Genomic DNA, 25,538 nt, shown 5'->3' with positions numbered 1-25,538 from the left:
AACTCCTAGAGATTCCACATTTTAAAAACTCTGTAAAAACTAATAAATGAATTTAGCAAAGATGCAGGATATAAAACATGCAAAAATAAGTTTCATTTCTGTACACTAAAAATGAACCAATTGAAAAGGAAATTTAAAAAACAATTCTATTTATACTAGCATCAAAAAGAATAAAATATGTAGGAATTAACCATGAAAGGGAAAGACCTATAAACTAAAATCTACAAACATTGCTGAAAGAAATTATAGATGACACAAATAAATAAATGAAAACACATTCCATGTTCATGGATTGGAATAGTTAATATAGTTAATGTCTCAATACTACTCATAGTGATCTACAGATTCAATGCAATGTTTATTGATATGGTTTGGATATTTGTCCCCTCCAAATCTCATGTTGAAATGTAATCCCAATGTTGGAGGTGGGGCATGGAGGGAAGTATTTGGGTCATGAGGGCAGATCCCGCATGGCTTCGTGCTGTCCTTGTGATAATGAGTTCTTGTGAGATCTGGTGGTTTAAAAGTATGTGGTACTTCCTCCTGCTCTCACCATATGAAACACTGGCTCCTCCTTTGCCTTCTGCTATGAGTGTAAGGTTCCTGAAGCCCTCACCAGAAGGGGATGCTGGAGCCATGCTGGTACAGTCTGCAGAACTGTGATCCAATTAAATATATTTTCTTTATAAATTACCCAGCCTTGGGTATTTCTTTTTCTTTTTCTTTCTTTCTTTTTTTTTTTTTTTGAGACGGAGTTTTGCTCTTGTTGCCCAGGCTGGAGTGCAATGGTGCATTCTTCGCTCACTGCAACCTCCGCCTCCTGGGTTCAAGCGATTCTTCTGCCTCAGCCTCCCGAGTAGCTGGGATTACAGGCATGCGCCACCACACCCAGCTAATTTTGTATTTTTAGTAGAGACAGGGTTCCTCTAAGTTGGTCAGGCTGGTCTTGAACTCCTGACCTCAGGTGATCCACCTGCCTCGGCCTCCCAAAGTGCTGGGATTACAGCCGTGAGTCACCACACCCAGGCTGGGTATTTCTTTATAGTGACACAAGAATGGCCTAACACACCTATCAAAATCTTACTGATATTTCTGTAGAAATAGAAAAGTCCATCCTAAAATTTATGTGGAATCTCAAGGGACCCAAATAGCCCAAACAATCTTGTAAAGAAACCAGAGGTCTCACATTTCCTGATCTCAAAATTTACTACAGAGTTACAGTAATCAAAACAGTGTGGTACTGGCATAAAGGCAGACATATAGACCAATGGAATAAAGTACAGAGCCCAGAAATAGATCCATACCTATATGGTCAAATGATTTCCAACAAGGGCACCAAGATCATTCAATGGGGAAAGGACAGTCTTTTCAACAAATGGTGCTGGGGAAACTGCACATCTACATGTAAAGGAATGAAGTTGGACCTTAGCTAATACTAAATACAAAAACTAACAAGAAATAGATCAAAGACTTAAATGTAGGAACTAAAACTATAAAACTCCTAGAAGAAAACACAGGGGAAAGGCTACAAGGCATTGGACTTGGCAATGACTTCCTAGATCTGACATCAAAGGCACAGGCAACAAAAGAAATAACAGACAAACTGGGCTTCATAAAAAATTTAAAACTTTTGTGTAAAGTTCATTCAACTGAGTAAAATGACGATTCACAGAATAAGAGAGAAGATTTGCAAATCACATATCTGGTAAGTAATTAATGTCCAGAAGATAAGCTCAACAATAAAAGCAAATAATTCAATTCAAAAATGGGCACAGGACTTGAATAGATATTTCTCCAACAGTAATATACAAATGGCCAATAAGCATATGAAAAGATGCTCAACGTCACTAGTCATTAGGGAAAAGCAAATCAAGACCACAATGAGATACCATTTCAAACCCATTAGGATGGCTACTATAAAATGAAACAAAACAAAAAGCGATGGTGAGGATGTAGAAAAATTGGAACCCTTGTGCATTGCTGGTGGGAATGTAAAATGTTGCAGCTGTAGAAAACAATGTAGCATTTCCTCAAAATATTAAAATAGAATTATGTGTTCCAGAAATTCCACTTTTGAGTACATACCCCAAAGAATTGAAAACGGAGTTTCAAACAGACATGTGCGTACTCATATTCATAGCAGCATTATTCACAACAACTGAAAGGTGGACACAACCCCAATGTCCATGGATGGATGAATGAATAAAAAAAAAACAGATAACAATGAAATATTATTTGGCCTAAAATAGGAAGGAGATTCTGACACATGCTTCAACATGGATAAACCCTGAGGACATAATGATAAGTGAAATAGGCCAGACGCAAAAGGACAAATATTGTATGATTGCACTTATATGAAGTGCCTAGATTATTAGTCAAATACATACTGACAGAAAGTAGAATCGTGGTGTTTTACACTATTCTTGCATTGATATAAAGAAATACCTGAGACTGGGTAATTTATACAGAAAAGAAGTTTATGGCTGGGTGTGGTGGCTCACACCTGTAATCCCAGCAGTTTGGGAGGCTGAGGCAGGCGGATCACCTGAGGTCAGAAGTTCGAGACCAGCCTGGCCAACATAGCTAAACCCCATCTCTACTACAAGTACAAAAAATTAGCCAGGCATGGTGGCAGGTGCCTATAATCCCAGCTACTCAGGAGGCTGAGGCAGGAGAATCACTTGAACCTGGGAGGCGGAGGTTGCAGTGAGCTCAGATTGCACCACTGCACTCCAGCCTGAGTGACAAGAGCGAGACTCTGTCTCAAAAAAAAAAAAAAAAAAAAGGTTTATTTGGCTCATGGTTCTGCGGTCTTTACAGGAAGCATGGTGCTGGCATCTGCTCAGCTTCTAGGGAGGCCTCAGGAAGCTTACAATCATGGCAGAAGGTGATGGGGGATCAGGCACGTCACATGGTGAAAGCAGGAGCGAGAGAGAGAGGAAGTGGCGAGGGAGGTGCCACACACATTTAAACAACCAGATCTGGTAAGAACTCACTATCATGAAGACAGACCAAGCCATGAGGGATCTGTCCCCATGATCCAAACACCTCCCACCAGGCCCCACCTCCAGATTGAGGATTACAATTCAACATGAGATTTGGGTGGGGGCAAATAGCCAAACTATATTAGGTGGTTACCAAGAACTGGGGAAAGAGTTAATTTAATGAGTGCAGAGTTTCAGTATGGGACGATAAAAAAGTGCTGGAGATGCATGGTGATGATGGTTACACAATAATGTGAATGTACTTAATACCAACTTAAGTACATTTAAAAACAACTAAAATGATAAATTTTACCACAAAAATTACATATATGGCTTGTATTATATTTCTGTTGGATTGTACTGGTCTAGAAACACAAAATGTTTTATAGTTCATTGTGATTAGTGGTCATAATTCACAAATACCTTTTTTTTTTTTTTAAAGCAAAAACACCCTTGGCAGGATTTATTTGAACAAAATCGGGTGCCTGACTTCTACTTAACTACTAATATGAAACCACACTGGCATATGGCACACTAAGGAGGGGAGTCATTTTTACTTACAAGCTGCAGCAGGCACAAGGAACCAAATGGGCCACAGAGATGCACATTAGGCTGGAAGGGCAGGCATTGATGTCAGGGTGGCAGATGGTTTCTAAGGCCCATGGGGAGTTCAAGAACTAGTGGACACATGTCCAGGGTCCAGGGTTAGGGTAGTATTTGAGCAATAGTATTTCAATAGGGACTGATTTTGTCATCGTGCTATATGCACAAGATGGCATACAGTGATGCAACATGAAATACCTCTTCCTCACACCTCAAGTTTTGCTAAAAGAAGAAATTTTTGGCCTCTCTCTACCCTCACTCCCTCCTCCCTAAAGGAAGCAGAGTGACTTATCCCATTGGCAAATTTAGGAGAAGTCATGGAGGATGAAAACGCCTGCCCCCTCTCTCTCTGATCAGCCTGTCTACAGAACAGACTGCTTTTATGTGCTGAGGACAGAAGCACTCAAGTTTGGCCTGGGGATCCTTCTCTCATTGTCCCCAAGATGAAGTCAAGTGACGGCAGGCCTGGGTTTTGGGGTAAGTTTGCTTGCCCTCCAGGATAGATTAACTCTTACTTTCCTGCAGGGGGGCTACCCCAGGGCCCCAGTTGAACACAGAGGCCTTAAGTATTAGAGAGCTTGACTGGTGCTGCAGATCCATGCATGATTTCGAATTCTCTTTTATTAACCTCAAAACTGACATTGTCAATTCCATCTGTCTGATTTCTGCGTCTCATTTCTCAACTGGTTCCCAGTTTGATGTGGGGAGAGAGGCATTAGAAATTATCCTTCCTAAACCTCCTAAGAGCAGTTTTCAAAACAGTAAGAACAAAAACAGCATAGCAGTATTTCATGTATGGCTTTAAAAATTATCCATTTGATGAAAGCCAAGACATAAATTAAGTCACAGTTCTGTAAGAAAGTATTATGTAGAAGGCAGGTAAAACATTTCTGCAGGATTGCAAAGGCTCTAAGCTGAAGCACAGCGATCTGGGTTACACCAAGAAGATTGGGCTGTGTCTGTGGCATCTGTGTGTAAATGATGCATGCCAAGCACTTGCTAGATTCAGGTAGCATGAGAGTGCTTTCTTTAACTCATTTTGGAGGCTAAGTTGAAATGATGTTTGGCTTTTTTTTTTTTTTTTTGAGATGGAGTTTCACTCTTGTTGCCCAGGCTGGAGTACAACGGTGCAATCTCAGCTCACCGCAATCTCAGCTCACCGCAACCTCTGCCTCCCAGGTTTAAGTGATTCTCCTGGCTCAGCCTCCCGAGTAGCTGGGATTACAGGCATCCACCACCATGCCCGGCTAATTTTTTGTATTTTTAGTAGAGACGGGGTTTCACCAGGTTGGCCAGGCTGGTCTTGAACTCCTGACCTCAGGTGATCCACCCGCCTCGGCCTCCCAAAGTGCTGGGGTGGGTTCTTTCTTTCTTTTTCTTTTTTTTTTTTGAGGCGGAGTCTTGCTCTGTCGCCCAGGCTGGAGTGCACTGGTGTGATCGCACCTCAGTGCAAGCTCCACCTCCCCGGTTCATGCCATTCTCCTGCCTCAGCCTCCCAAGTAGCTGGGACTACAGGCACCCGCCACCACGCCCAGCTAATTTTTTTTTTTGTATTTTTAGTGGAGACGGGGTTTCACCATGTTAGCCAGGATGGTCTCAATATCCTGACCTTGTGATCCACCCACCTTGGCCCCCTAAAGTTCTTGGATTACAGGCATGAGCCAGTGCACCCGGCCTGGATGGGCTCTTTCTTTTTTTTTTTTTTTTTTTTTTTTTCTTTTTTATTATACTTTAGGGTTTTAGGGTACATGTGCACAATGTGACAATGTGCAGGTTTGTTACATATGTATCCATGTGCCATGTTGATTTCCTGCACCCATTAACTCGTCCTTTAGCATTAGGTGTATCTCCTAATGCTGTCCCTCCCCCCTCCCCCCACCCCACAACAGTCCCCGGAGTGTGATGTTCCCCTTCCTGTGTCCATGAGTTCTCATTGTTCAATTCCCACCTATGAGTGAGAACATGCGGTGTTTGGTTTTTTGTCCTTGCGATAGTTTACTGAGAATGATGTTTTCCAGTTTCATCCATGTCCCTACAAAGGACACGAACTCATCATTTTTTATGGCTGCATAGTATTCCATGGTGTATATGTGCCACATTTTCTTAATCCAGTCTATCGTTGTTGGACATTTGGGTTGGTTCCAACTCTTTGCTATTGTGAATAGTGCCGCAATAAACATACGTGTGCATGTGTCTTTATAGCAGCATGATTTATAGTCCTTTGGGTATATACCCAGTAATGGGATGGCTGGGTCAAATGGTATTTCTAGTTCGAGATCCCTGAGGAATCGCCACACTGACTTCCACAATGGTTGAACTAGTTTACAGTCCCACCAACAGTGTAAAAGTGTTCCTATTTCTCCACATCCTCTCCAGCACCTGTTGTTTCCTGATTTTTTAATGATGGCCATTCTAACTGGTGTGAGATGGTATCTCACTGTGGTTTTGATTTGCATTTCTCTGATGGCCAGTGATGATGAGCATTTCTTCATGTGTTTTTCGGCTGCATAAATGTCTTCTTTTGAGAAGTGTCTGTTCATGTCCTCTGCCCACTTTTTGATGGGGTTGTTTGTTTTTTTCTTGTAAATTTGTTTGAGTTCATTGTAGATTCTGGATATTAGCCCTTTGTCAGATGAGTAGGTTGCAAAAATTTTCTCCCATTCTGTAGGTTGCCTGTTCACTCTGATGATAGTTTCTTTTGCTGTGCAGAAGCTCTTTAGTTTAATGAGATCCCATTTGTCGATTTTGGCTTTTGTTGCCATTGCTTTTGGTGTTTTAGACATGAAGTCCTTGCCCACGCCTATGTCCTGAATGGAATTGCCTAGATTTTCTTGTAGGATTTTAATGGTTTTAGGTCTAACATATAAGTCTTTAATCCATCTTGAATTAATTTTTGTATAAGGTGTAAGGAAGGGATCCAGTTTCAGCTTTCTACATATGGCTAGCCAGTTTTCCCAGCACCATTTATTAAATAGGGAATCCTTTCCCCATTTCTTGTTTTTGTCAGGTTTGTCAAAGATCAGATAGTTGTAGCTATGCGGCATCATTTCTGAGGGCTCTGTTCTGTTCCATTGATCTATGTCTCTGTTGTGGTACCAGTACCATGCTGTTTTGGTTACTGTAGCCTTGTAGTATAGTTTAAAGTCAGGTAGCGTGATGCCTCCAGCTTTGTTCTTTTGGCTTAGGATTGACTTGGCGATGCGGGCTCTTTTTTGGTTCCATATGAACTTTAAAGTAGTTTTTTCCAATTCTGTGAAGAAAGTCATTGGTAGCTTGATGGGGATGGCATTGAATCTATAAATGACCTTGGGCAGTATGGCCATTTTCACGATATTGATTCTTCCAACCCATGAGCATGGAATGTTCTTCCATTTGTTTGTATCCTCTTTGATTTCATTGAGCAGTGGTTTGTAGTTCTCCTTGAAGAGGTCCTTCACATCCCTTGTAAGTTGGATTCCTAGGTATTTTATTCTCTTTGAAGCAATTGTGAATGGGAGTTCGCTCATGATTTGGCTCTCTGTTTGCCTGTTATTGGTGTACAAGAATGCTTGTGATTTTTGTACATTAATTTTGTATCCTGAGACTTTGCTGAAGTTGCTAATCAGCTTAAGGAGATTTCGGGCTGAGACAATGGGGTTTTCTAGATATACAATCATGTCATCTGCAAACAGGGACAATTTGACTTCCTCTTTTCCTAATTGAATACCCTTTATTTCCTTCTCCTGCCTGATTGCTCTGGCCAGAACTTCCAGCACTATGTTGAAAAGGAGCGGTGAGAGAGGGCATCCCTGTCTTGTGCCAGTTTTCAGAGGGAATGCTTCCAGTTTTTGCCCATTCAGTATGATATTGGCTGTGGGTTTGTCATAGATAGCTCTTATTATTTTGAGATACGTCCCATCAATACCTAATTTATTGAGAGTTTTTAGCATGAAGAGATGTTGAATTTTGTCAAAGGCCTTTTCTGCATCTATTGAGATAATCATGTTGATGCAAAAATCCTCAATAAAATACTGGCAAACCGAATCCAGCAGCACATCAAAAAGCTTATCCACCATGATCAAGTGGGCTTCATCCCTGGGATGCAAGGCTGGTTCAACATACGCAAATCAATAAATGTAATCCAGCATATAAACAGAACCAAAGACAAAAACCACATGATGGGCTCTTTCTTAAACAGACTTTAGCTTCATATAGTTTAGGTGTTTGGCGGTTCTCCAATCTAATGATGACATCTAGTTGCAGGGAAGGCAGATATGTGACAGCAGAGAGACCATGAAATATAAACAAACACTTTAGCAAATGTGGAATAATTAACAATATTTTTAAGGTGTACCAGAGGCCAGTTTCCAGAAAATAGCTAGAAGCTACTGCTGGAAACACCCTAGTCAATGATTTGAAGGAGGTAGGAGAGAAACTGCTAAGGCAGAGAGGCAGGTAGTTGGAACACAGAATGTATTTTAATAACAGTGACATTTCTTAATGGTAATTATGAACACAACCAGGGTGGCAAAAACACCCTTAATGATATAAAGCAACTGACAAACTTGAGATGGGATAAAACTTTTTCTGGTAGTTGGATATTCAGATAGATTAGTGCAGTGACTAGGAGCCCACAATTTTCCAGTTCAAAAGAACAAATGGTGTAATGAGAGACAGGCTAATAATATGCAACAGAAAATGAGATATTATTTTTACAATTTATTTTTGATGTTCGATATCTATGATTCTGTGTCCTATGACTAAACACAACCTATTTACTGTAAAGAGCTCAAGAGCATTGACTTTTTTGTCATTAAAATGCCTCATACTTTTATTTCTAAAGAAACTACATTTTAAATGTTTCACTCAAGAATCTGAAGAAGAGATTTGATTTATTAGCAAGATGTATGGGCAGAAAATCCTTTTCCCATCCAGTTAAGAAAATGCAGAGGGTATTCATTTGTCACAGGAAAGTCTCCCCAAGAAATGTACGTTGGGCTGTAATTAACGCCGAGAGTGGGCATCTTTAAAAATTCCATATGAATTATTCCTCCTGGTTCTGGGGCTACTAAAAGCAACTTTACTAGTCATCAGAATGTGTCTGGGATCAATGTCACCCAGTGACGAGAACAGGAAGGCAGACCAGCCTGACGCTGGCTGTGCAAGGTTTGAGTGTGTGAGCCCACCATGCTCCGGAAGTCCTCCCCACCCTACCCCTACCCACAGGCATATTTTCATACGGTTCCCTATTGTAAGCAGGTTCCTTCCTCACCTACCACTTCCCAGCTCTGTTCCCTGGACCCAGAGCCTTTTTTCTTTTTTGAGATGGGGCCTTGCTGTGTTACCCAGGCTGGTCATGAACACCTGGGCTTAAGTGCCCTTCCTACCTCAGCCTCCTGAGTAGCTAGGACTACAGGCAAGTGCCATCATACCTGGCCAGACCCTTTTTTGTTGTTGTTTTCTTAGCCTAAACTGTATCTTGCAGCTTCTCGGAGTCTTTTCAGAGCCAGGCCTATCCTTTTACACTCATTCTACCCACCTGTGTTTTTCACTCCATCTCCATCTCCTGAGTGGCAGCAGCTATCTTCTTCCTGGGGGCATCTGCACTTCTTTCTGCACTCAGGATCTGCTGCTTGCTCTGACACTTTCTGTGTCCCTCTGTCATAACCTTCCATTTGCAATACATAGTGGGGAGCTTCTGTTTCAGATTGTGAGGAGGAAAGAACAGTCTCCTCAAGATGCCCTTTCGGTCTTGGTTATTAGATCAATCTCTATCTTTATTTTCAGTTTCAGAACCCTTCATCTCAATGTGCCCCACAAGTAATACAGACCAAACTAGGGGAAGGCAGGACACAAAGCTCTGAGACATGTCAGGAAGGGATGGGGATGGGCCAGTCAGTGTCCTGTACAGCAAATACTCACTGCTCCTTACGGCATTTTTTATTAGTCAGAATTCTGAAACCTGGTATAGACTTGAGCCTATCTTCATGGATTGTTTCACCTCAAACCATCACACAGTTCTTACATCTGAGAACTTTCTCCTTAGAATTATCACCTTAGTGTGATCTGAAGAGCAAGTTCCCCTCAAATTTGACCTACTTAGACCTCGCTTGCAAAACCCCATGCTGGAAGAAAGGCAGCGTGCCTGCTTCTTGGCTCTCAACCGTGACAAATCCTAGGTTACCTTGGAAATGAGGCAGAAAACTGCAAAGAGCACCTGACCAACTAAGCAGAAAGGAGGCCAAAGAAAGGCCAACTTCATTTATAAAATAACCAACATGATTTGATCTCATACAATGAAATAGAAACTGAGGAACAACTGTGGTTGTATAATCTTTGATTTTATAATCTTTCTAAAAACAAGTCCTTTATGTTGTAAAACACTAGCTATTAATTAACGTGGGAAAATGCTCAAACTAAAGAGGTATATGTCCTAATAGTATTTACAAACAGCTCCCTTTTGGGAATGTAATTCTTCCTTGGTCCTGTATTTTGTATAGTTCTGACTCTTTGCTCTCATGATTCTGACATATTGCAGGACTAGGCCCTGGGTTTGTTTCATCATCACTCTTATTTTATGTCAATTACATTTTAATGTTATTATTGTATATTTAAATGCATATAACCATCTGATTATGCCTTATTATAAAGTGTTTTATCATCCTCACTCTTTTTAAAAGAAGTACCAGAAACATACCTTTAATAACACAGGGTTTTAAAAACAGAAAATAAGAACCAGAAGACAAAGAGTATTTTGATAGTACACTTAGTTTTTTTGTTTGTTTGTTTGTTTGTTTGAGACAGAGTCTCGCTCTGTCGCCCAGGCTGGAGTTCAATGGCGTGATCTCGGCTCACTGTAACCTCTGCCTCCCAGGTTCAAGCAATTCTCCTGCCTCAGCCTCCCGAGTATCTGAGATTACACGCGCACAACACTATACCCGGCTAATTTTTTGTATTTTTAGTAGAGACGGGGTTTCACTGTATTAGCCAGGGTGGTCTCAATCTATCTCCTGACCTCATGATCCGCCCGCTTTGGCTTCCCAAAGTGCTGGGATTACATGCGTGAGCCACCGTGCCCAGCCAACAGTAAGCCTAGTTTTATTCATTTTTTAAAAAAAGATCTAAAGAAGTCAAGCTTAAGTGGCATTTTACATTTTATGTTTTCAGTTATTTAATAGTTTTAACAATTACACAGAACCCCCAAATCGTCCACAAACACCATAGGTACCTCATTTTGAAAAGGATATTTTTGATAAAGATGACTAGCTAAGAAATAAAGCAAGAAAAGCAATACCCAAAATGTGTACCCCAAGCTCATTCTGGAGGTATTTAGTGGACAATCTCTCTTGAATCCTAAGCAGGCTGGTCATGCTTGGCCCAGAATTCCCAAATAATGATTTGCGTCTGAAATTTCCCATAAGGTTTTGCAATTCATACCTATGACAGTCCAGAACAGTACTAATCCAGAAGCATTTTTAGGTAATTGAGAGTACATTTTTTAAACACAATCTATGCACAATACAGTGATTAGGCATATTAGGGGTAAAGAGCTTAACAAAACATTGCTGAAACACAATTACGAGCCTGTATCAAATCAAAAAGGCCACAGAAATATTTACTATGGTATCTTAGTTTCTGTTAAGTACTTTCAAAATGTATTTAACACTAAAAGTAATTAGTAGAAGAGAATTTGAATTCTTGATTTTTGTTCTGAATATTTTTACTCTCAATATATTAAACAAACATGGAAAACTTCTGTATTAAAGTCTTTCACATGTAAACCATTTGTCATTCATTCATATATTTTTCTACTTTACTTCTTTACCAAAAATCGTGTGATGTCTGATCCATGCTTTGATGCTAGAGATTGTCTTCTCACCTGGCTTCTTTCCTTAGCTTGTCTGGCAGTTCTCTAAAAGTTAAAAAATATGCATGTGTACATGTTAGGAAAACAGCACTGGCTACAGAAGCTCAAAAACTCTTTATATTGTTAGTTTGGAAAATCTACACTGTCACTACACCCATTTTCCAGTGGTTGGCTGTTAAAGAGTTACCAAACCACAAGGCAGAGTATCTCAGCAGCTCTGGTAAGTCCCTGAGGTCCTAGGTTCATAGGACCAACATAGCAGGAGAAAACATACAACTTGGGGGGATGTCTTGCTATCCAGTGACAGCATGAATTCCTCATTTGGAGACTAGGAAGGCCCTGATTCTCCCATCCAAGTGGGAGTCTTTTTTTTTTTTATTTTTTGAGATGGAGTTTTGTTCTTTCGCCCAGGCTGAAGTGAAGTGGCGTGATCTCGGCTCACTGCAACCTCCGCCCCCCGGGTTCAAGCGATTCTCCAGCCTCAGCCTCCAGAGTAGCTGGGATTATAGGCAACTGCCACCACACCCAACTAATTTTTGTATTTTTAGTGGAGATGGGGTTTTGCCACGTTGGCCAGGCTGGTCTCGAACTCCTGACCTCAAGTGATCCACCCACCTCAGCCTCCCCAAGTGGGAGTTCTTAAGGCAACTTGGGATTACCCAGCAAAGAAAATCTACCCACTTCCTATTCTCTGATCCCAGAGGCCATTTCCAACTCAACAGATGAGCTGGTGTAGAAAATAAAATGACATAGACCAGAACTGGATTCTTCCACTAATCCCACAAATAACATTTTTCATGAGAATCTAAAAAAATAATTACAGAAAGGGCTGCATTTTCTTTGGCTATTTCTTAATTCTCTTATAGGTCTTGAATTTGCTAATAACTTGTACAGCTGAGAAATCAGATGACTTTTTTTCCCAACTGAAGTCCATGTGAGGTGATCCAGGCGGAAACAGTAAGGACAGAAGAGAAGCTTACAGTGGAGGGTGGTGGCCCACACTTGTAATCCCAATGCTTTGAAAGGCCGAGGCAGGTAGATCACCTGCGGTCAGGAGTTCGAGACCAGCCTGGACAACATGGTGAAACCCCGTCTCTACTAAAAATACAAAAATCAGCCAGGTGTGGTGGTGGGTGCCTGTAATCCTAGCTACTCAGGAGGCTGAGGTAGGAGAATCAGCTTGAACCCGGGAGGCAGAGGTTGCAGTGAGCCGAGATCATGCTGAGATCACACCACTGCACTCCAGCCTGCGTGACAGAGCAAGACTCCATCTCAAAAAAAAAAAAAAAAGAGTAGTAAAGAGTTCATACATTATAAACCTTGGCAAAGGATCTGAAATAGTACTCAAAAGTTTAAATATAACTGATTAGCATCTTTTAAAAACATTAGTGTCTTTAGCAAACAAAACAATTGCAGGCCATTCTCCCTGCACCACATTGGTACACACTGACCATACCCAGTGGCAGTTAAATGGGCTTCTGGGGCCATAAATGAGTAAAATTCTTTGGAAAACAGTTTGGTGATAAATTCCTACATTGTCAAAAATATCCAAATACTTTTGACTCGGTGATTTTTACACCTTAAGGAATGACCTCAAAATGTAGAAAACAGTTTTGTTTACAAAAAATGTGCTTGGTGGCATGATATATAAAAGCAAAAACTTTAAAATAAATATTAATCAGTATGGGAATGGTTAAGTAAACTACAGTAGAGATCTGCTCAATAGAATACTGTATTATGCAGTCATTTTAGATATAAGTTATGAATGGTTAGAGAACATGAGAAATGCTTAGATCTTGCTGTAAGTGAAAAAAAGTTGAATATGAAGTTGCATATTGAATATTTCTAAGATGATCTCAGCAGGTAAATCCCACTACCTTTTACTGGGCTGCCTGTAAAAAATTCATCCTGGTAGATAAACAATAGTATGTGTTTTTTCCTCTCATTCTAAGCAACAGGTAACTAACTACCCAAAGATGGGGCAGAGTTAATTGGTTTCATACTTTGGCCAGCAATTAAACCTTTGCATGTTGAACTGAGTTGGTCCTAGAGATAACTTATCAATGTTTTCAGATATTTCAGGATATCCTTAGTTATATGCAAACATGTATCACTGCCCCAATTCAACAAACTTCCAGTTTGAGGATCTGGGTGTCATCAAGACAATATGTAAATTGTATTCATTTCTTTCTTGGTAGTGGTGCAAATGTCTTGGTCCTAGAATGAATGAAAAGGGAAGCAGCTTGTCTTGCATCTGTGACATGGGCCTTGAGAGGAAAGGCAAGTGTTTGTTAGATGATGAAAGGAGTAAAATGCGCCTCGAATCTCAGACCAGAGATAAATTCATCCACATAATCTTCCACAACTGTTGTGCACAGTTTTCCATCTGACTTCTCAGGATGCAGTCAAAGCTATATGAGAGCTTCACTGACCTCTTTGTGACAGACTGTGCAGACAGTCTGCAGGTTGTCCAGGCAACACTGTCCTCCTCCCCCATACACTGGCTTGATGTGATCCACCTGCCAGAAATGTCCTTCCCCTGGGTTTCTTATCATTTCATTTAGCTGCAATAAGAATACAAGATAAGCAATTTTCAACATATACTGCAACAAGTGTTTGTTGGTTTTGCATTGTGCAATCATGTTTATACAGGAAAATCATGGGGAAAAATACATCAGGAGAGCTTTTTATAGCTTTTATTATGATTAGAAAAAGCCCTCTGTTAGAAGTTTGAAAGCAATAAGATGTGTTTCTGAAAGTTTTTTTTTCTCCCTTACCTAACTCATTTTGAAAAAATTACAAGAAAATATAAAATACCAAGACTCCTGACAGATTGGGAAAAACTGGCTTTTCTGCACCTATAAGTTAGTTTATATATTCACTAAACCAAATCTAAGAAAAGAATAAGAATAGATTAGAAATTTAAAACTTCTCAGCCGGGCACGGTGGCTCATGCTTGTAATCCCAGCACTTTGGGAGGCCAAGGCAGGCGGATCACGAGGTCAGGAGATTGAGACGATCCTGGCTAACACGGTGAAACCCCGTCTCTACTAAAAAAATACAAAAAATTAGCCAGGCATGGTGGCAGGTGTCTGTAGTCCCAGCTACTCCAGAGGCTGAGGCAGGAAAATGGCGTGAACCCAGGAGGCGGAGCTTGCAGTGAGCAGAGATCGCGCCACTGCACTCCAGCCTGGGTGACAAACTCGGTCTCAAAAAAAAAAAAAAAAAAAAATTTAAAACTTCTCAATACTACTGAGTCAAACAATCTTTAATTGTTGACCTAAATGCTTTTGTCACTACAATGGCAGTTTAATGTCAATAGCTGTTACCTAGAACTTTTATACTATTCACCAGAGAACTTTCCAAGTTATGTGAACTGGAATGAAATTTCTACAACAAATATCTGTAACTTGCATATTTGGAATAATTAAAGACAACCATTTAAAGTAGCCTTTATTTAGGCCAGTCCATATATACACATTTCATATTTAATCAGTGATAACCTACATTAAAATGGGATGTATTTTATCATTTTACCTGAGGTAGTAAAACCAACTCACACCATGGCAATGCAGTTGTCTAAATATCACAAAGATGAGTATGGCACTTGCTTTTATTTCCTCAACTTCACGGCTGCTGGCCATGGGAACCCATGATTATGTATAAAGCCTGTTTAAGCAAGCTTGTCAGGCACAATGACCTGATCAATAGTGCTGGCCCATGAGGAGTCACAAGAGGCAACAAGTTGAAGCAGTAAACTTTGTCCAGCTGACCTTTGTTACTGCCTGCCTGTCTCAGAGACATGCTAATTCATCTTTGCAGAAATGCTGATTAATTCACTCTCTCATAATTCAGCAACACTGTCCTAGGTAAATAAAAATATATAATTTATCAAACTGGCAGGAATTCATCCAATATTTTAGTGAGCAGACAGTGGCTGAGGGGTGATTCTTTTTAAATTAAGCACATTACAAAATTACATTTTATTTAGGGATGGGGTCTCGCTCTGTTGCCCAGGCTGGAGTGCAGTGGCACCATCACAGCTCACTGCGGCCTTGACCTTCTGGGCTCAAGCAATCCTCCTATCTCAGCCAACCAGGTAGCTGGGACTACAGGTGCATGCTACCACACCCGACTAATTTTTCTGGGTTTTTCTTTTTTTGTAGAAACGGGGTTCCACTATGTTTCTCAGGCTGGTAACTCTTGGCTCAAGCAATCCTCCCGCTTTGGCCTCTCAAAGTACTGGGATTACAGGTATGAGCCAATGCCTGGCCTAGTTTGAAATTTGGAATTATTCAGATAGCAAAATTAGAAATCCAGTTGAATTTTGGAAATGAAAGTGAATATTGATGATAGTGTGCTATAAATAATAATTTGTCATAATTTGGTGTATTAAAATTACATTTTTCAATGCAATGAACACATATATGTGTATGAGTGTATATACACATACATAGCCTTCTGATTGTGATGGACTACATTTCTGGGTTATCTGCTTGCCTCTTGTCTTTCAATATTAACATTATGGAAAGGGGAATCGCCAGACCATAGGTGCCTCTTGATACACTGCACCACCTGTTAAGATCTTTTCCCAAAATAACTGAGAATGAAACTAAGCCTCTAGATCTTACAATTATTATTGAGAAAATTGGGGGAATAGAAGAGCATGTCAAACAATACCTTGCAGATACAGGGAGACAAATCCAGAATGGCAAATGATCCAGTATATTCAACCATTGGTAGTATGATAGTATAAAAAAGGAATGGGGTGCTATAATAGATTAACTGAAGCATAAGAGGCATTATAATCCAATATACTATGTGGGTGACATTTTGATTCTAATTTGAACAAAGTAACTGTAAAACACTTTTTTTTTTGGAGACAGAGTCTTGCTCTGTTGCCCAAGCTGGAGTGCAGTGGCATGATCTTGGTTCAATGCAACCTCTGCTTCTCAGGTTCAAGCAATTCTTTTGCCTCAGCTCCCAAGTAGTTGGGATTACAGGTGCCCGCCACCACACCTGGCTAATTTTTTATACTTTTAGTAGAGATGGGGTTTTCCCATATTGGCCAGGCTGGTCTCGAACTCCTGACCTCAAGTGATACACCTGCCTTGGCCTCCCAAAGTGTTGGGATTACAGGCGTGAGCCACTGCGCCCAGCAAAAGGCATTTTTGAGACAACCTGGGAAACCATAGACTTAGTATAATTAAGGAATTGTAATTGTGTTGGGTGTGATAACTCGTACTGGGATTATATTTGAAAGAAAGAGAGGAAAGGAAATGAGGACAAGCAAAGAGGGAAGGAGGAAAGGGGAAAAGGAAGGAAGGGAGGAAGGAAGGGAGAGTGAGAGAAAGGGGAAGAAGGAGGGGGGAACGGGGAGGGAGAAGAAAGGAAGGATAGAAGGAAGGAAGGAGGTCTTTACCTGTGAGAGATACAGAATGAAAATATTCAAGAGTGAAAATAAATGTCTGGAATTTTCTTTAAAATAATCTAGGAGATAGCCAGGCACGATGGCTCATGCCTGTAATCCCAGCACTTTGGGAGGCTGAGGTGGGCGGATCACCTGAGGTCAGGGGTTCAAAACCAGCCTGGCCAACATGGTGAAATCCCATCTCTACTAAAAAATACAAAAAATTAGCCGGGCGTGGTGGCACATGCCTGTAATTCCAGCTGCTCAGGAGGCTGAGGCATGAGTATCGCTTGAACCCAGGTGGCAGAGGTTGCAGTGAGTTGAGTTTGCGCCACTGCACTCCAGCCTGGGTGACAAGGGCAAAACTCTGTCTGCAAAATAAATAAATAAATAAACAAATAATTCTAGGAGAAACAAACAAGTGAGTCAATGACAGACGAAAATGAATGCCAAAATGCTGGAAATTGCTAAAGCTGGCTGATGGACATATGGGTCCATTATTTTCTTTCCTTTTATATATCTGAATATTCCCATGTTAAAATGTAAAAAATAAAGTTAGAGAGTCAATATTCATTACTCAGTACAATGCTGCCTTCCATGTATCACATGATTATAACTTACCTGTTCTAATGGGAGCTTTGAAGTCCAGGTAGCATCCAGAAGATTCTTCCTCTGACTTTTAGGGGCATCTCTCAGACGTAAAAAGAGTTCTTGTGCATTCACATTACAGAGCTGACACACACCATGTTCAGTTTCAAATACTTTGGCTCGCAGGTAACTGTTATTAGATCGAATCCAAAACTCTTCCTGACATTTCAGAGAGCAAAACCGTGAATCCCAAGAGTTCGCTTTACACGCTTGCTTAGTCTGGCATGTGGGTTGCTGACAGCGAAGGCAAAGTGGATTTCCTTCATTATCCACGGCTTGCAAATAGCCTTTGGATGTAGAGGGCTTCACAGTGAGATCTGCCTGGACTGTGTATGGATTTAGAAATGGGACACAGGCTCCATCTTCAAGAAGCTTTCTACAATTGAAAAAAACACTGAATAGGTAACTAATGAATGATTAGTCTAAATAGTAATTGCTTCATATAAAGCTTATCAGCTTCTATACAGATAAATAGTAAACACAGATCACAGTGTAGAAATAAAATAGTTACAGTCAGCACTCTATATTCCATGCCAAGTAAGGAAGAATGTGGTGTGTTACAACAATTAATTGAATATAAATATGTTGCCTCTCTTGGGAATTTAGATGCCCTTGTGTTAAACGATCTGGAAACATGTGAAACATCTGGAGAAGCTGTTAGAAAATGCTTCTTCAGGCTGGGAAAGGACAGGCTAATGTAAAACCCCAACTAAAGCTTAGTGGCTACCCTGCTCCTTAAATATATGGGGTCACACACCTCATTAGCTCAGGTAATTACAAACTCTCTCCTCCAGCCTCTGCTAGCTCACAGGAAACAGAGTCACAGCCATAAAGTGACAGAGTGAAATAGCTGACAGTGCTGATAGGAATTATAACAGAAGACTTGCTCCTACAGGTAAACGCAGAGTTGATGAATAAACATGATAGGATACAAAACATGATAGGATATGTGCTCAATTTGTTAGAATAAAAGAAAAGGTACACTACTCAATTTTGTTAGAAAGTCCTACTTGGGAAGTAACAACAGCTGCTTTGTCTGTTTTCCATGGTTGTTTGTTAGAAGAGTTAAAAGAAAGACTTCTAATGATGGAGCTCAAGATTGGGGGACAGAGCCCAGATTTAACCTCAGGTCTCCTGGCATCTAGCCCCAAGCCCTGGGGCACGTTACTTAGTCCACCTGGTCTCAGTGTCCTTCCTCATCTCTAATGTTTAAAATGAGGACACCAGGTACCTCAACAGGTTGCTACGACAACTGAAGAGCTACTACCTTGTGAAAGTTCTTTGTAATCTCTAAAGTGGTCATGCAAAGGTGAGACATTATTGTGAAAATCAATACATACATGTAAAGGAGTGGAATTAGTACTACTATATACTAGTAGTAGAAAAACCTTACTTTGTGAAAGGATCCCGTGGCCTGGACTCCTTTGTGATCAGACGGACATGGCCCCCAGCATTCTTCACTTTGTCCATTGAGGCTACGGCAACATCTTCTTTGGTTATGTATCTAAAACAATGATTTGTTAAATAGATTCCCTCTATCTCATATAAAAATGTCTCTATTGCATGTTCACATTGTTCCTTGCAAAAGCAATAGAAGAAAAAGCAAGCACAATTCTATTCACTGTGCTAAAACTCAAGTTAGAAAATGGAATTTTTACCCTTTATCTTGGTGTCCATTATGTGAGAAATACATCTCTTTGTTCCAAATTAGTTTTCTCAAATTTCTTTTTCTAAGAAATTCAAGAGTCATTCAATATCCTTTGGAGCAATTTTCATTTAGGGGAAAAAGGAGTGGGTGTGAGAATAAGAAATGATCAAATACACGCACAACTGACACCCTTGAGGAAACTGCTTGGCAAGCTGTGCAGAAAATCTCTAACTGTATTTTACCTCCCTCTTGGCCTTCCCTTCAAGGCTTCTCCAAATCACCTTAGTCAGTTATAATAGTGTATCAGTGTTTGGGTAAACTGAGTCTCTTTTTAGTTAACCAGGTTCAATCACATCTTCTGTAATCTCAAGGTTGTTCCCCTTATTATCAGCCCATACAGGGTTTATGGATTCTTCCATAGAAATAAAGCCACTCTTGATATGGGATTCAGAACCTTATTACCCAATACTAACAATACCACACAATGTTCAGGGACTAGAAGTAAAGAGAAGTTATTCCAATTAAAGGTGATGGGGGAATTTAAGTTGGTAAAATGCAATTACCCAATTAATTCCTTCTTATTAATTGGCCTAGTTTCTCTGGTGGTTTACACCTATTGTAGTTTTTTTGGAAATTAGTTTAAACATGAATTTCTTAATATTATTGAGTGCTTCTTAATTAGGCAGCTTGACAATAAAAGTTCAATCACAATGGAATTATGCATTTGTAGGTAAAATTTTAGAAATTTGCTTTATGTTATTAGGATAGATTTAATAATAAACAGGTCTCCTTTTTTAATAAACTATTTTATTAATTTTTGATTAGGTGGTATAAGCACATGGTTCTAAATTCAAAAAGCAAACAAGCGTGTTTATGGTGATGAGTAATTTTCTCTCTCACTCCCATCTTCCTTTTTCCCCTCCCCAAAAGTTACCTCTGTTGGCAGTTTTGTTTTTATTTTATTTTGACTCAAAATGACCTTGAGTCATTTTGTTGCGTGTCTTCTGGAAGCCATCACACTGAGACAACAGTAACTGGAGTCTGACTGACATCCCTGGGATGTGTACAATACATCCCTCGCCAATTAAACCAAAAGAACTTTCAGGAACTCTGGATATCATTAGAGAAATAGTGTATTTCCCTATCTCTGAGACATGCTAATTCATCTTTGCAGAAATGCTGATTAATTCATTTTATTTTATTTTATTTTATTTTTTGAGACAGGGTCTCACTCTGTTGCCCAGGCTAGAGTGCAGTGACACTATCTCGGCTCATTACAACCTCCACCTTCTGGTTCAAGCTATTCTCATGCCTCAGCCTCCTGTAGCTGGGATTACAGGCATGCACCACCATGCTTGGCCAATTATTGTATTTTCAGTAGAGATGGGAATTTGCCATGTTGGCCAGGCTGGTCTTGAACTGGCCTCAATTGATCCGCCCGTCTCAGCCTCCCCAAGTGCTGGAATTACAGGTGTGAGCCACCATGTCTGGCTCATTTTAGAAATAGTTTATTTTTGGCCTGGCATGGTGGCTCACACCTGTAATCCCAGCACTTTGGGAGGCCAAGGTGGGTGGGTCTCCTGAGGTCAGGAGTTCGAGACCAGCCTGGCCAACATATTAGTCTGCTAATAGTGATAGGTATCTCATCATAGATTTTAAAATTTGCCTTCCTATTAATAGTAAGGGGGAATATCTTTTCACACATTCACATGGTGAAACCCTGTCTCTACTAAAAGTACAAAAATTATCTGGGCATAGTGGTGTGTGCCTGTAATCCCAGCTACTCAGGAGGCTGAGGCAGGAGAACCGCTTGAACCGGGAAGATGGAGGGTGCAGTGAGCTGAGATTGAGCCACTGCACTCCAGCCTGGGTGACAGAGACTCTGTCACAAAAAAAAAAGAAAGAAAGAATAATAAAATAAGAAATAGCTTATTTTTTTCTGAGTATAGGTGTATGCCTTTTATTTACTTATTTTTGCATTTCCATTGACATATCATTCACACAGCATAAAATTCATCAATTTAAAGTTTACAATTAAGTGCATTAATAGTATGTTCACAAGGTTGTACAACCATCATCATTAATTCCAGAATATTTTCATCACTCCAAAAAGAAACCTGAGGCTGGGTGCAGTGGCTCACGTATGAAATCCCGGCACTTTGAGAGGCCAAGGCAGGTGGATCATTTGAGGTCAGAAGTTCGAGACCAGACTGGCCAACATGGTGAAACCCTGTCTCTACTAAAAATACAAAAATTAGCTGGGCATGGTGGTGCACACCTGCAGTCCCAGCTACCTGGGAGGCAGGGGCAGGAGAATCACTTGAACCCGGGAGGCAGAGGTTGCAGTGAGCTGAGATCATGCTAATGCACTCCAACCTGGGCAACAGATTGAAACCCTGTCTCAAACAAAAACAAAACGGAAAGAAACCCATACCCACTAGCACTCATTTTTCATTATACCTTTTATTTTTAGAAACAAATAATAGCATAGCATATACACTAATCTTCACCTTGCTCTTTTTATCAAAACATGCTTCTGAGAGATCTTTCCTTATTAGGATTCATAGTTTCCCTATTCTTTTTAATGGCTCCATGTTATTCCATCATATGGATAAACCATATATTTAACCAGTCTCTGATAAATGGACATTTAGGTTGTTTTCAGTCTTTGCTATCACAAACAATGCTGCAATAGATATCGTTATATATGATATTTTCTACACATTATGTATCTGTAGAATAAATCCCCGGAAGTAGAATTCCTCGGTCAGAGGTCTTAGGTGTTTTAAATGTGGGTAGATTTTGACAAATTTCTTTCCTCTAAGGTTATACCAGTGTATGTATCTACCATCAATGAATAAGAGTATCTGTTTCTTCTCTTTCACTAGCACAATGTCATTTTTAAGAGTCTCTGCTAATAGTGATAGGTATCTCATCATAGATTTTAAAATTTGCATTCCTGTTAAGAGTAAGGGGGAATATCTTTTCACATGTTTGCACTCTACTTGCATGTCTTTCTTAGAGCAAAAAGGAAATTAAGCCATCGTGCTCCAGTCTGGGCAGTAGTAGTAGTTAAAGCACGGTAAATTGTTTTAGAGTTTTTTTACTTGCCCTTTTAGTTCCCAAATTTCCTCCTTCTCTGGCCCCACCTCCAACAATTTCTTCAACCATTTTATTCTCTTGAAAAATGCACTTTGGGAAAGTATTTCTGTGAATTCTAAATGAACTCAAAAGCTTCCTAGCTTTGAGGAGCAATGGGACATTAAGCCTTGCCTGAGGTATTATTCAATGTTTAAAAGCTTAAAAACCTAATTCAGTAACTTTAAAAGATGCTGAGAAATCTAGTCAGAGATTTAGAAACTAAAAATAACCTTTTGCTTTCCTACAAGAGGTTTAAGAATAAATTTTTGGAAACCACAAGAAACAGATGAACCAATTCCAAAAAACGGAGCTGACAACTTTTTCATACGCAGTTGCCAGTTGCCAATACTTAATTTTCTACTGAGGTTTGCTAGGAAGTTCACCAACTCCCAAAATGATTATGGTAAATCCCAATTTTAGTAAATAGAGAAGGGAGAATGTTGTCTACTAAACAAATTCCTGGATAGGGACGGGAGTGGAAGATGGCAATTTTTGCAAGAAAAGTGTACGTTGCAAAGTGGCCCACATCAATGAACACAATCTTGGGCTCTGGATTTCTGACCTGCTTTCGAGCTCAGCTGTAACTAGAGATTAAATAATTGGCATCCTAAACATGATAGGGCTCCAAGTGAATTAGGCCTGCCTCTGATAAATGGGACTCAGTAACCAAAACAGTGGCTGGTAATCTTGGCTTCCATTCAAATGTAAAAGTGAGACATTCAAAAGCTGACTGCAAGCTCTGAGCTTGGATGGGGCCTGCAAACTGGTGGACATCACTGGCGGATAATCTGGTTGGAGACCTACCCATTGCATTTGGGGGAGTGCCCAAAGTCAGTTAACTATAGGTCTTTTTTCAGAACCATTCAATACTTTTAAGAGAGAAATCCTCTAACGTCCTGCTTAGGAAGTAAAATGTCGCTGCTGTCAATCTGAAAGCTGTGCAAAAAAGGAGGTCTGAGGAGTTTCAGTTTTCAATATAATACCTCTTTATCTCTACTGAGCCTGATGTTTCTAAGTCTGGAGACTCTGATTCAGTTTCTCTAGAAAGTACAGGACAGTGTCTAACTGATCCTCATACAGACTGCCAGTCAATGCTGTTGTTCAACAGCGTATTTCACATTTGCTTTCAGAGATACATGGTTATTCAAAATTACTGAGACTTAACTTGGGTTCTGCAGCAAGAATCAGAATGCTTCCCAATAGTATCTCCCTGCTGCCGGTACAGAGGTTTCATTTCATGATGCTGCTAAGTTGGTTTCCCTGGAGGCCTCTCTCTCTCTCTGCCTCTCTATAATCAGTTACCAAGTCTCTAGATATACTTCCTTAATAGCTCTCTTCATTCTCTTTCCTGATTCCCATTGTAATAACTTAATATAGATCCTCATCATTTTTCTTCAGGTATACTAGAATAGTCTTTTAACTTGTGTAGTAGGCAGAATTTTAAGATACCCTCTAGGATTCCTGTCCCTCGGTTATTTAATCAATCACTAATTTAGATAATGCTATAAAAGGACTTTACAGATATAATTAGATTACTAATCAGCTCACTTTAAGATAGGGAGATTACTGAGTGGGCCCAGTGTCATCACTTGAGCCCTTAAAAGCAGAAGAGGAAGGCAGAGAGATTCCAAGGAGAAATAGGTAGAGGTCCATGTGCTAGGACCACAGAGAGGCCTCTAGGAGCTGATGGTCCAGCTGATAGCCAGCAAAAAACAGGAACATCAGTCCTACAACTGCAAGGAACTGAGTTCTGCCAACAATCTTAGTGAGCTTGGAGGTGAATTCCTTTCCAAGCTTATCAACTAGAGCCCAGCGAGCCAACACTTTGATTTCTGCCTTGTAAAATCCAGAGCATTACTAGAAAACTAGTAATAGCCAACTTGGACTTCTTACTTATAGAACTGTGAGATAATAAATGTGTGTTGTTTTAAGCCGCTAAATTTGTGGTAATTTGTTATGGCAGCAATAGAAAAATGTAACTTATCTCCCCACTTTGAGTCTTGCCCTTTTTGATCTAATCTCCCAATTGCTGCTAGAGCTAGCTCTTAAAAATACAAATCTGATTAATCTGCTTGTTAACACAAGTTATATCCTTAATATATTATCTATATATAATTTTATAAATAATATTGTGTCTGACTTTGGTTTTATGAATTGATTTTTGCTTTTAAATCTGATCAGTCACCTTTCTGAGTTGGTACTTTAAGTGGTCATCCATGTCCGATGGAGAAGAAATAATAGGGCATGTCTAGAAATAGCTAGAAATTCAATTATGAAGAGAATTATGATCATGTGAGAAAGAGAAGGTCAACAAAGACTGGTTACAAAAATGAGAAAGATTGAGAAGACTGGAAGTATTGGGAAAAATAAAATAGGCATTGTGCTTTTTGATATGTGTGTGTGTGTGCACTTATTGTAAGTATGTGTATATATGTATATAAATATGTAACATATATCTTAAATGTATTTTTATAGAAAATGACACATGCCCATTGGAAAAAAATCAACCGTTACAGAAGAGTTCAGGCTAAGAGTCCAAAACTGGCAACTTGTGGACAAATTCAATTAGTCAAAGGACTTTACTGTACTCATACAGCATTTTAAATTTATTTATTCATTTTGAGACAGGGTCTTGCTCTATCACCCAGGCTGGAGTGCAGTGGCACAATCACAGCTTATCGCAGCCTTGACCTCCTGGGCTCAGGTGATCCTCCTGCCTCAGCCTCCCGAGTATCTGGGCCTGCAGGCGTGAGCCACCATACCTGGCTATTTTTTGGGTTTTTGTGGAGATATAGTCTCGCTATGTTGACCAATCTGGTCTTGAGCTCTTGACCTCAAGTGATCCTTTCACCTTGGCTTTCCAAAGTGCTAGGATTACAGGTGTGAGCCACCATGGCTAGCCAGTATTTTTTTATTTTATTAATTTAATTTTTGTTTTATTTTATTTCTGAGACAAGGTCTCACTCTGTCTCCCGGGCTGAATTGCAGTAGCACAATCATGGGTCACTGCAGCCTCGACCTCCAGGGGCTCAGGTGATCCTCCCACTGCAGTCTCCAAAGTAGCTGGGACTACAGGCACGCACCACCATGCCTGGCTAATTTATCTGTGTTTTTTGTAGAGATGAGGTTTTGCCATGTTGCCCAGGCTGGTCTTGAACTCTGGGCTCAAGCAATCTGTCCTCCTTGGCCTCCCAAAGTTCTGGAATTACAGGCGTGAGCCACCATGTACCAGTATTTTATTTTTAAATCTGAATTTGA

General features: G+C 40.1%; 1 protein-coding gene across 3 annotated transcripts in view; it reads right to left on the bottom strand.

The window, feature by feature from the left end:
* Positions 1–8,149: 8,149 nt before the first annotated feature.
* Positions 8,150–25,538, bottom strand: part of ZRANB3 (zinc finger RANBP2-type containing 3) — a 284,470-nt gene continuing 267,081 nt past the window's right edge. For all 3 annotated transcript variants that reach the window (XM_058434353.1, XM_032145808.2, XM_058434355.1), the window contains 4 exons: positions 18,885–18,995; positions 17,465–17,867; positions 13,866–13,997; positions 8,150–11,478 (listed from right to left, as the gene is read on the bottom strand). In XM_058434353.1, coding sequence (XP_058290336.1) covers positions 11,380–11,478; positions 13,866–13,997; positions 17,465–17,867; positions 18,885–18,995 — 745 coding nt within the window. In that variant the 3' untranslated portion in view covers positions 8,150–11,379. The remainder of the gene's footprint in view (positions 11,479–13,865; positions 13,998–17,464; positions 17,868–18,884; positions 18,996–25,538) is intronic.

The sequence above is a fragment of the Hylobates moloch genome, unplaced genomic scaffold (genome assembly GCF_009828535.3).
Source record: "Hylobates moloch isolate HMO894 unplaced genomic scaffold, HMol_V3 SCAFFOLD_24, whole genome shotgun sequence".
Taxonomy (NCBI): Eukaryota; Metazoa; Chordata; class Mammalia; order Primates; family Hylobatidae; genus Hylobates; species Hylobates moloch.
Note: the sequence above shows the minus strand (reverse complement) of the source record. Positions and strands in the feature narration are given on the sequence as shown.